Source organism: Populus euphratica, unplaced genomic scaffold (assembly GCF_000495115.2).
Source record: "Populus euphratica unplaced genomic scaffold, PopEup_1.0 scaffold1171.1, whole genome shotgun sequence".
Lineage (NCBI taxonomy): Eukaryota > Viridiplantae > Streptophyta > Magnoliopsida > Malpighiales > Salicaceae > Populus > Populus euphratica.
Window position 1 is genome coordinate 51,392 of NW_011501033.1, and position 12,838 is coordinate 64,229.

The 12,838-nt window shown below is 33.9% G+C and overlaps 1 protein-coding gene across 1 annotated transcript; it reads left to right on the forward strand.

Moving 5' to 3' along the window:
• Nucleotides 1–390: 390 nt before the first annotated feature.
• On the forward strand, nt 391–10,126 carry LOC105117106 (exosome component 10-like). The gene is made up of 14 exons (XM_011014650.1): nt 391–1,208; nt 3,527–3,682; nt 4,042–4,200; nt 4,296–4,379; nt 4,936–5,015; nt 5,202–5,252; nt 6,370–6,478; nt 6,935–7,017; nt 7,234–7,279; nt 7,427–7,514; nt 7,617–7,786; nt 8,356–8,604; nt 8,685–8,786; nt 9,270–10,126. Exons 1-14 carry the CDS (start codon nt 522–524, stop codon nt 9,924–9,926), a joined length of 2,721 nt encoding a protein of 906 aa, XP_011012952.1. The 5' UTR covers nt 391–521; the 3' UTR covers nt 9,927–10,126.
• Nucleotides 10,127–12,838: the final 2,712 nt, after the last annotated feature.

A 12,838-nucleotide genomic window follows, 5' to 3' on the forward strand; every position in this document is an offset into this window, starting at 1 on the left:
AAATGATATTATTGATATTGCTTTCATGCGAATGTAACCGAGGAAAAAAAATGAAAAAAAAATGAAACGCATCATATGAATTGCATTTAGAATATAATAATTGTTTTATAAACTTTACTCATTAAAAAAAAAATAATGTAACATAACAATCACTACTTTCATTAATGTCTAGAAAATAATAATAATAATAACAATAATAATAATAATAATAATAATTTATCCTAAATTTCACAAGGATTACATGTGTCCAATGCCCATGCCAAAAACCACCCCCTCATGTAAAAAATTCAGAGAATGCACATTCTCTCCATGTTTTTATCAGTGTCCACGTGCTTTTCACTCATGTCACGTGACACAAAACTTAACAACCTCCCTCTCCTCCTTTCCCACTATAAGTTATAACACTGAAACAGACCACTCTCATGGAAAATGTCACGCGCTTAAAACCCAAGCTCTAACTAAACCCCCGCCTCTAAAACCCTAACAAGATTCTCCTACCTTTCTCCCTCATCACTAAAACGATGAACCAAAACGACGGCGAACCGGCTGAAGAAGAATGCCTCCCCAAACCCGAAACTTTACAAACCCTAACTGCTACCCATTTATCCAGTTCAATCCCGAACCTCTCCGCCTCCTCTCGCGCGATTCCGTCGAACAAAGACTTCCATTTCTACTACAACTTCGATGAATTCAAGGTCCCGATTCAGGAAATCGCAGCGAAATCTCAGTCGCTACTCGAATCAATCGGGTCTTCCTCTTCAAATGATTTATTCAAAGAGAAATTACAGTTCCCTAGCGATGTCGACATCGACGAGGCTTATGATTGGTTGGTGAATGTAAACGACGAGATTTTTGAGCGTTTTGATACTTCAATTGACGAATTCAAGAGAGTCCGAGAGGAAACGGGTCGGGTTGTGGGCGTGGATAATGAGGATGGGTTTCAATTGGTGCTTGGGAAGAAGAATAAGAAGTTAATGAAGGATGCGTTGAATGATGACTCGGCGAGTTGTGCTGGTGTTAAGTCAGGAGTGAAAGTGGCGGATAACAAGCAGGGGATTTTGGGAAATAAGGCAAAGGTCCCGTTTCATATACCTACGATAAGAAGGCCGCAAGAGGAGCATAATATTTTGGTTAATAATTCGAATAGGGGTTTTGAGCATGTTTGGTTGGAGAGAAGCGAAGATGGGTCGAGGGCTATTCATCCACTGGTTAGTGATTTACACATTTTTAGATTTCTAAATTGTGTTATAGGGTTTGATTCACATTGTTAATCTTCTTTTTCACGGTCATTATTATATTTGTAATGTTAGACTTCTGTAAAGCATGCATTCAGAATTGTGTATCTTTAAGGCTTTTCTCAAGTATTATTGACTAAAAATGTTACCAATTACTATATAATGTATGGCAGGGTTAACCCTTGTGGTGGTGAGTAGTCAATTGGATAGTAATTGTAAGGAAAGGCTGAAGGGCTGAAGTGTTAAAAATTAATTTAGATAAATTCATATTTTTGAGCAGTCTGTTGATTTTATTTGGTAAAAATTGTGCAATGTGGCGAGCATCTGCATGCATGGTTGAAGAAGTGAAAAAATCCACTCCCTCTTTCAGCAAATTTTCTAATCTAATCGTTCTTCTTTTACAAATGTTTTGGGAAGTTAATTTGATCTCTATGGTTGTTTCCTTATCAGGCACATTGAATGACTTCTGATCAGTTAGCATCTCTAAATATTTTGATTACTATATAAAATGTAATCTTTGTATCATGTCTGTATTCAAAGAAGTTTTATTGATCTTTACCATCATAAGCATCTCTTGCTGCATTCTTTACCAATGTTATCCAGATTGCTTTTTGGATCACACAATTCTACACCTTTGCATTCCAAAACTCACCCGACAATTTTACCCTCTAAAATATTGTACTAGAATGAGAACAGTAATTGAAACACCAAACTCTTTAAAATCTCTGGCAGTGCATTAACTTATTCTCGTTATATTCTCAATTATTTGGTAATTGAGCTTTGGATATGTGACCAAATGGTTTGAAAAACTTCAACACTGAAGAAATGTCTTTTCATGGGCTTGATTTGATTATGGACCTAACCAAGTGTTAATTTGATGACCTTGATCAATAACTTATCTTATATATAATAACTGTGTTTTATTAACCAGCTGATTTTTCTACAAAAATTCTCTTTATATGTGACTGAATATTAAGGAATACTGGAAATCAGTAGTTTTAATATTCATAAAAATATAGATCAAAAGTGTGGACATAAAACTCAAAGACGGGATGGGTGAGGGAAGGATGGGGTTGCACATTTTAACTTATTCTAGTTATATTTATATTTTTAAAACATAATTTTAGTAGTATGTAAATTTTTTCAGTATTTATGATTTGATATTTTAGACACTCCATCAGGATGGGTGAGGGAAGGATGGGGTTGCACATTTTAACTTATTCTAGTTATATTTATATTTTTAAAACATAATTTTAGTAGTATGTAAAATTTTTCAGTATTTATGATTTGATATTTTAGACACTCCATCAAGCCTTCTTAAGAAAGTAATTTGAACAACCTTGATCTTTACCTCAGGTAGCTCTGAACACCTTAAATATCTAGCTTTTATTTTTAGTTCTTTACAATTATTTGATGTTACTATTTCCCGTAAAACGATTCCTGAGCTGCAGATATAGTGAATGAAGTTAATTTTATTTGATTTACCTGAAAGTCACTCTAATCTGTTCAATAATTACCTCTACCTTTTCTCCACTTTCCTCTTTTTGCTTGGAAATAGTTCCCAGTTGTTTCCTCAGGATTCATTTGTTACTTTACTTTCTAGGTTCTGAACTGCCCCCCATGAGATCTGTTGGGTGCATTGCTTACAAATTGACCTGGCTTTTCTTATAACATGCATAAGAGCAGCATACCTTCTAATTTGCTTATTTGGCAATATTCTGTGCCAGAAGGTTTTAATGTCCTTGAAAGGTAATTTAAATGACTGGGAAACCTTTCCTTTGACAGGAGCTGGGTTCTTGTATTTCCCTCCCAGCCTGAGCAATCTTGATTGAGGGATGTGAAGCAATGCTGAATCACCCATAGGTTTTCATCACATCTAGAATTCATAGCTAAGACAGATGCTGACTGTTCTATTCATGAATGAGCTATTTGTTTGCCTTATCCATTTACTTAATCAGGTGGCCTTCAGATTATGTGTGTGCTATGCATGGTTATGTATCAATTTGTAATGGATTCTATTTATCCAACAGAATATATGTTCATGTTACATCATTGACGATGTTTTGGTACATCATAAGGGTTTGAGAGGCTGTTGGTTGTATTTGTTTATATATTGATGCTGTCTGGAATTTCTTTAACTTTGTGATATGGTTTGGACCTAGCTATTCATTTGTTATTCTCATTCCACATCAGTAGCTTTTTGCTTACTTCATTCTTGTATTTTTTGGTTATGATTTCTGAAGATAGAAGACTCTAATTAGCTTCTTATTATTCCTCTCTCATGTGTATAGGAAAAGCTGTCTGTTCTTGATTTGGTGGATAAAAGAATTGGGGATGTTGAGCCTGCGCCACCTCTTCCAACAGAGAGTACTCCATTTAAGCTTGTGGAAGAAGTCAAGGATTTGAAGGAGTTGGCAGCTAAATTGCGCGGTGTAAATGAATTTGCGGTAAAAACTGAGTATTTCAATTGTCATTATTAGTTATAACCTTTGAATAACTAAACTAGAAGTTCTATGAATGCCATTTTGTTTCTTTCTTGAGTCCTCAAATGCACAACCTCGTGTTACAGTATTGCTGCTTTCCTCCTGTGATTACTTTTTTTGTTATCATAAAATTTTGCAATCACTCTTGAAGGTCCAATTAAAGGGCATAACTTTATATAGGATTACTTGTAAACTAACTTCAGTCATAGATGATGGCTTCATCTAATTTTTTTGTATGTCCTACATGCCAGTTCAATGTTAACGTTTGCTTCTTTGTTTGTTTACAAATTGCGGAGTATGACCTTTTTTGATCCAATGGCTAGGTTGATTTGGAGCACAATCAGTATCGATCTTTTCAAGGATTGACATGCTTGATGCAAATTTCAACTAGAACCGAGGATTTTATTGTTGATACATTAAAACTTCGAATACATGTTGGCCCATATCTTAGGGAAGTTTTCAAGGATCCTGCCAAGAGAAAGGTCTGGTATTGAATTTCTGCTTTCCATTTCCCTTGCTCCCTCCCTCTCTTTTATGTCAGGTTTGTCATAGTTGTGATAGAATTTAATTTAACTAGGTCATGCATGGAGCAGATCGAGACATTGTGTGGCTTCAACGTGACTTTGGCATATATATCTGCAATCTGTTTGACACTGGACAGGTCTTGTACTTTGACTTTTTTGCTTCTCTTAACCACTTGATTTTATTTTTCTTGCTACTCAACAGTTCTTTATTTCAACATCATATACAATGACTCTGTAAACTCATTTTTTCAATATTCTATCCAGAAAATCTGGTATCATAGTGGGTTCATAGCTAGTTGATGGTTTGGGTGTGCCAATCTGGTAGTATGTCGTGTGATCTTGTGCAATTTTATTTTTCTTATACACTCACAACCTTCTCTGTCATTAAAAAAATTAGGCCAGCCATTTTTTGTATTATTTAAAATGTAGTTTCTTGTTGTCAATATATGCCTCTATGAATCAAGCGAGGCTAGAGGTCTTAGTTGGGAAATTACAGATCAGAAGTCAGTTTTCTGTGTCCCTTTAAAACAAAGTGTCAGATCCTTATTCTTGCACATCTTAGCTGTTAGATTTACCAGAATTTAATTATTTTATATTTCATGACCTCAATAATTTCTTCTTTTCTCCTTTCTCGTTGAATGTTCATTAGCATTTAGTGCTTCTTTTGATTAAGACTTTTATTTCCATCCCTAGGCCTCGAGAGTGCTGAAGCTGGAAAGAAATAGTTTGGAGTACCTTCTGCATCACTTTTGTGGGGTCACTGCCAAGAAAGAGTAGGTCCCCATGTAATCACTTGATCTGCCACTGCTTATGGTTTGATTCATATAACTTTGCACATACTTGTATGCCTAAATTTACCAGAGTACAACGAGTGTTTGTGTTTTTTTTTTTTTCCAGTTTGGTGTGTGTAGTTGTTTTTATAAAAATCCCTGTAGAGTTGACTTGTCTGTTCATGGTAGATACCAGAATGCAGAATGGAGACTACGCCCTCTTCCTGATGAGATGATCAGGTGAATTCATATTTTAGAAATTGTCTTTTGTTTTCCAAACATGCCACCTAGAGCATATACTGGAGTCTTGAGCAACTATTTCATGCAATCAGTGAACAAGTGTGCTGGTGAATTCAGATTAATTAGATGAATCATTTTTCACATTTGGAGTCAATGATGGTTTTGGTTTTTGCTAGACTTGAAATATAATCAACTAGTTGGCATAGGTCGCTTTTCCAGCTATGCAATCAAGGATACTTTCCATGTGATGTTATGATACAAGAATGTGTGATATTGAAAGACTAATAAGTAGTGTGTTGCATGCAAAACCTCACCACCCCTCATAATGCCAGTGTAGTGTGACAGCTTTCCCACATACAAAGATTTTCTTGTTTTTGCTGTTTTATTCACTCATGTCAAGTGTATATTTCAATCAAAATTGATCAATTTGTATGTCTGATTTTCTATTATACCAGCCAAAAGTGTTCATCTGTTGATCTGTTCTTTTGATACACAGATATCTGTTTCTGGAACAGTGATGATTCTGTATTTGTTTATATATATATATATATATATATATATATATATTGTTCAAGAAATTCTATTTAGATAATTGTAAATGTCAATTTTTCAATAGGAGAATGAGAAAATTGAAAAGGAAATCATGGAGAAAAAAATGGGAGAAATTTTAAGAAAAGGAATAGAGGTGCCGAAAACATGTTGGTTAAACTTTTCTATATATTAGAAAAAAAGGAAGAAAAAGACCAGTGGTGGTTGCTGGGACCACAAGTGAGTGGATATGGAAATGGAAGGAAATTTCACTCTTTGAAGAGTGAGATGTTTCAGGCGTTTAATAACACATTGTTGGTATTTTATGAGAAAGTTCCATCTAGTGGTAAAAGTTTCTTTTGTAATAATCTTCCAGTTGTGTAAGCTTGTTCTTCATCATATACAATTTGTTTTCCGGAAACAGGATGAATTAGGACTTGCATGGTGCTCCGAAGTCTTTCTAGTTTTCTCATATCTCTTAATGCTGTTTTATCATCGTTGTACATCTCTATTATTGATGTTGGTTTAGGTAAATGTAGTCGATGTTAACTCTCTACAGTTATCTAATGGGTGAATTTTTTGGTGACAGATATGCTAGAGAAGATACCCACTATCTGCTGCATGTATATGATTTGATGAGGGCATTGTTACTCACAAAGCACAGTGACCATGATAATGGCGATCCACCATTGGTAGAGGTATAGTTTTGATAAAAACAACAGGCATTTTCTAGATTGTTCAACCATATGAAAGAATGAGACGGCCGAGACTGGGAGGATGGAATGTGACTATCATCTGTCCTTTCCTCAGTTTTGTGTGGGAGCTAGGTCTTCTATTTTGGTTGGTGTTATTCTTGCTTGGCGATATTTTTTGTATTTTTTTTATTCACATGTCTTTGGACAAGTGAAGATTCATACCAAAAATGGCACATTGCTAGAATTTCTGTAAAGTTGAGCATTGGATTTGACATCACTATTTTATTTGGTTACAAGTCCTTTAAAGCTGCAACCTTGATTTCTTCCATGTTATCTTTGATGGGAACTGGGAAGGCTTTCCTTCACCTGATTACTGGAGTCGATTATGATTTTAGAAATAGGTTATGGTCATTGTCGACTACAACATTACTATAACGAGTGAGTGATTGTTGATAACAGGTCTACAAACGCAGTTATGATGTATGCATGCAGTTGTATGAGAAGGAGCTTTTCAATGAAAATTCGTATCTCAATATGTATGGGTATGTTACAGACCATTTTACTTTAAGATAATATGTATCATCACATGAACTGCGTAATATTTTATACAGCAATGCTTTTTTTTTTTCCCTTCTTTTTCTGTAATTTGGCTGTTTCTGTGCCATTTCTTTCTTTGGTATTTACAATATCTTGAACATAATCCACCAGTGCTTAATTTCTATACTTTATTTCTGAGGTGCTGTTATGTCTTGATTTAGGTTGCCTAATGCCGGTTTCAATGCTCAGCAGCTTGCCATTGTTGCAGTAAGTAGTTGCCTTTTGTCATTTACTTAATTTGTCAAATTGAGTGAACTAACACTGCAATAGATACAACTTTGTTGCTGAGTTATTATGGACTCCTGTTTGGTTTAAACTTGGTTATTTTACCTACTTCATTTCTTTAATTTCCAGGGGCTTTACGAGTGGAGGGATGCCATTGCCCGTGCAGAAGATGAGAGCACGGGATATATATTGCCAAACAAAACTCTTCTTGAAATTGGTAAGAATCTTCTCAAATTTGTCATAACTTCAACTTAGTCTCTTTGCATTCTTATGGTAAATGTTGACTCTTAAATCTTCTTTTGTTTGGAAATGGTGAAAGCCAAGGAGATGCCTGTTACGCCTAGCAAATTACGTCGACTGCTGAAATCAAAGCACTCATATATTGAGCGGCACCTTAGTTCTGTTGTTAGCATCATTAGGCACTCCATGCAAACCTCTGCTGCTTTTGAAGCTGCTGTTCAACATTTAAAGGAGAGATGCATGGAAACAGTAAGACTTGCTGCACATATTTGATGATCTCCACATATATATCATAGAGGTGTCTCAGCACTGAATTTAGAATTTATTATGAATCTTAACCTACAAAGATGCCTAAATTATGAGTTCATGCTAGAAATGGATTTAATAGCTATTTAATTGAGGGCCATGTCCCCCTCCCTGGATGATGACAGGCTGAGGATTCAACCTATCTCGTGTGGTGTTGCTTTGACTACAGTTTTGAAGAACAAAACTGTAGATATTCTTTAAAAAAGAAAAAAAATAGTGGGTTTTGATGCTCTAGCCAAGGTACTGGGTCTTATGTGTTTAAAGTGAAGCGAACCTATTCACTTGAGATTAACAGAGTTGCACTCTAATTTGAAAAGTTGGGCAAGCAGAATGAGTCCAGGTCAATCTGAATTAACTGCATGGTTGGGCTTGTTTAATAACTGCTCGAAATTCTGATGGTCCTTGGATGTAAAGTTGTAATCATGTTTCCCATTAAGTTGGAGAGTTGCTTTTACTTTTTTCTCCCCTTAGTGCCCTGTTTATTTGATAACTGAAAGATATTTTTTTTGAAGGCCTCACAAAAAGATACAGAAGTTAATCATGGTTGTGAAAAAAAAAGCGTTCATGTTGGCAATGGAATGAATGGCAGTGTGGCTGCTGAAACTTCTGTGCAGCTGAATAGAGGGCTTCAGAAGCAGGGAAGCAGTATTGTTGAACTTGGCAAAGATGGGCAAGAAAGCTCTGCCAAGCATCATGGTGAAAATGGTGGAGTGAAGACTGGATCTAGTAGTTATATTTCAGATACATCTCCAGCAGCAAAGGTTGTAGATATTTGATTAGTAGATCGATATTTATCCTTGTTAGAGATCTTTAGACTAACATGTCCCCTTTTTCTGCTCAGGTTGCTGGAGCAACTGTTCAGATTCTAAAGAAGCCAACTGGTGCTTTTGGGGCCCTTCTCAGGGGTGCAGCAGCAAAGAGGAAACTTGGTACTGATAAAAAGGTGAACATTCTACCCTTGACTTTGCTTCTTCTTCAATAATCTAGACAGCGTTCACATAAGCCAGAACATGGTAATGGATCTTTCAATAGGGTGGTCTGCCTTGTGGTTGAGTTTGTGAGTATATTAATTTTGAAAGGCATTAAAATCAGTATCATACACACTAAATGGAAGGTGCATGAATGGAAATGTTCTTGCCCATCTCTATCTGTTATTTTTCTCTTTTCTTTTTCCCACTGAAGAGTTTTTTTTTGGTTGGGGTTCTGTTACAAATTCTTTTGAACTGTCCGCATTATTTAGCATGTTCCTTTCATACCTTTGGTAATTCCACCACTACTCATTTATACCAGGGAACACAATTTGGATGTCTTCACATGCTTAACTTATCTAGTCATCTTGATGCATCTAACTGCCTTTTATCCTTGTTTAAAACTCCTTTTATTCTATTTTTGACTTTTGGTTGACATTATTTTTACAAATATTTAGGTCGGGGAAGAGGTCAAGTTAGAAAAGATAAGATCTTCAGTGAACCTTCCATTCCTTTCTTTTATGCCCAGAAATGAACCTCCAAAACCAGTAGTCGAAGAGCCCATTGTTTCAGAAATTTCACATCCTGGAGAATCTTTGGCTGTCCCAGCTACTGTTTCTAGTTTGCAAGATATAATAATGTTGGATGATGATTCGGATATGGAACAAGACACTCTTATTGGAGAACCAGAGAGAGATGATACCAAGACCACAAATGTCAACAGGGATGACAAATCTTCAGGAACTGCTTTGGAAACAGACAAAGTTGAGGAACCTGTTTCTCTGTGTGATTTGTCTACAAGTTCCCAAAAGCGCTTCCAATCCAGTAATCAAAATAGAGGAACTGCAGAAGGTAAGAAATCTGGAGAATCAAGTAGTGTTTTGAAGCTGAAGCCATTTGATTATACTGCTGCACTCAGATTTGGTGAAGGCCCGACAGAAAAGTTGGAAGTAGGGAATGACAAAAATCAGAGGGACGTGCGTGTTTCTGTGGGTAAGATAAAAAGTTCTCCAGGAGCCCCAGTACAAAAGGATGATGAGACAGGAGAATTTCGTGAAGGCAGAAGACGTCAGGCCTTTCCCGCAACTGGGAATAGGAGTGCAACATTCCGATGAGTGCGTTAGGAGTCTAGTTGTAGAAAACAGTTAAAGATAATATCTTGTCAACGCTCTGAAATTTAAAACAACTTTTCACGTTACCATCCAATGCAGGATCGCAGCATTTTCCTCTTATGGATTCCTCGGATCATAAGCACCTTGTGCATTGGTGACAGCTTGTGTTTTCATGGAATTCATTCCCACTGGTTGGTAGGCTTGTTATGCTATAGGTTATGTGTGGAAAAGGGATCAAGTTGGGTCGGCAGTGATGTTGGGGGAAGGCATGCTTGTGTTTGTTTGTGATTGCAGGGGGGATTGAACGGGAAGGTTGGAAGCATTTATCATAGCAGCAGTCCGTCCTCTCGTTGCAGTGGGAGACAGATGAATGGTTTCTGCTCCAGGCCTTGCAAAGCCGACGAAGGCTGAAGCTCATCACGTTTCTTCTAGATTTAGGAGGGGTGGAAAGGACCTTTGAAGAATCTTCGGAGACCGACTCAAAAAGGAGAGACTGGCTAGTGCCGATTCCATTATTTGCGTTTTAAAACTCTCTGAAGAGCATTTTTCTTGTCCGGCTAGACTGTTTTATGAAATTCCCCTTCTTTTACAATATTTGAAAGTCAACTATGAGCAGATGCACGTGAGTCTTAGGTATTAAGAGGCCTGGTGCTTGTTTTCGCTGCTAGTTGTCGATCAAAAGTATGTGAATGCTGTTATTTTTTTTTTTTGAAATGAGAAGAAATAACTTAACTAGTATATCTGATTAAAATTAATTGTAAACCAGTTGCCTTGTTTAAATGGTGATTTGGTTTTAAAAAATGATCCATTGTTTTAACTTTTAACCTCTAACTAGGTGCTTTAGCTTAAGAGCATGGGAATGGAATCTGGTGTAAATTGTGTTTCTAAAAGATTTAGTTTTTTTTATTAAAATTTAATATATTTTAAATTATATTGATGTTAAAAATAATTTTTTAAAAATAAAAAATATTATTGGTATATATTTTAGTACGAAAAATTATTTAAAAAACATTTATAACTATACTGTTAAATAAGCTTTAAATCTAAAACTTTGAACAAGGATTAAGGTAGGGTTTAGTGTTTCAATTGTAGTGTTGAAATGTGAGCAGAATATTTAAAATTTTATTTTTTAAAAAAATTAATTTTTATTTACATGTTTTGGATTATTTTAATATGTTAATGTAAATATTAATTTAAAAAATAAAAAATTATTTTGATATATTTTAAAATTAAAAATACTTTGAAGAGAAATCACAATCATATTCCCAAACAGACTAGTAGTTTTGTATGTTTTTGAATTTGTTATTTAAATTAATTTTTTTATATTTTAAAATTATTTTGAAATATTGATGTTAAAAATAAATTTTTAAAAAAATTATTTTAATAAAATTTTAAGTAAAAAGCATTTGGAAAAACAACTACTATTACTATCTCAAATTCTTCTTAAACTCTAAAAACTTTTTAAGAGATGAAATGAAAAGATGAAGACAAATTTTACTGATTTGGTTAACAAATGAAATTTACAAGCGTGATAAACATAACTATAGTAAGTTAATTCAATTGGACAAAGCCTTTATTGTTTTCCTTTTTTTATTTCTTTCTTAATTGGATCTTAATTGAGTCTTAATTAACCTGAGGCTAGAGTAAATATGAAACTAAATTGAAGAGTTTATCAAAAAATTAGAAATAAAATCTAAGAAATAAATAAATCCTAAAGGATAAAGTTGAAAAATCATAAGTATAAAGAAAAAAAAAAAGCAAACTGAAGAGAGTATCTTGAACCAAGGTTAATTTTTTCAACTTACAACTCGTGCAATCTTAAACTTGGGTTTAACTAATAAACTCAAACTCAAGTTAATTTAATGTCAAATGATAAAAAAAAATGTTAAAATCTAATACAATTTTTTTCAAAGTAAAACAAAAAAAGAATCAAATTTGACATAAACATAAATGAAATCAAATGTTGAGAATGACATTGAAAAAAAAAAGTTAATAAAAGAATTCAAAACAAAACAAATAACAATAAATAGAATAGAGACTAAATATGAAAAATGAGAAAAATTTAAGGATAATGAAATTGAAAAAAATAAATTTTATAAATTATTTCAAATAAAATAAATAACAATCAAAATAAAAAGGATTAAATTTGAAGGCAAAACAAATTGCTTAGAAAATTTAGAGGTTCGGAAATTAAAGAGACAAAGAAAAAAGAAGAAAAGTTGTTGAAATCAAACTAGAGATTCTTATGCCACAAGAGCCACCTAGGGATAAAAGGATCGTCGAAATGATCCAAATGCTAACCCAAAAACCAACTTTTAGTGGTTAAACACCTCCTTATATACTGCTCGAATAGCGTAGAGGTGCTTCACATGGTAGCGGGTAAGTTGCATGCACTAGACAATTTTTTTAAATAATATTTTTTATTAAAAAACTAAATTACTCTCATTCAACTTGATTATAATAAAAAAAATTCAAGATAAAAGCAAAAAAAAAAAAAACCCATAAATGTAACTTAAAGAGATTTTACTTTTAAAAATAATTTAGTTATTTTATTGGGTTATAAAAAGTGAAAAATAAAAAGCAAACTGAAGAGAGTATCTTGAACCAAGGTTAATTTTTTCAACTTACAACTCGTGCAATCTTAAACTTGGGTTTAACTAATAAACTCAAACTCAAGTTAATTTAATGTCAAATAATAAAAAAAAATGTTAAAATCTAATACAATTTTTTTCAAAGTAAAACAAAAAAAGAATCAAATTTGACATAAACATAAATGAAATCAAATGTTGAGAATGACATTGAAAAAAAAAAGTTAATAAAAGAATTCAAAACAAAACAAATAACAATAAATAGAATAGAGACTAAATATGAAAAATGAGAAAAATTTAAGGATAATGAAATTGAAAAAAATAAAT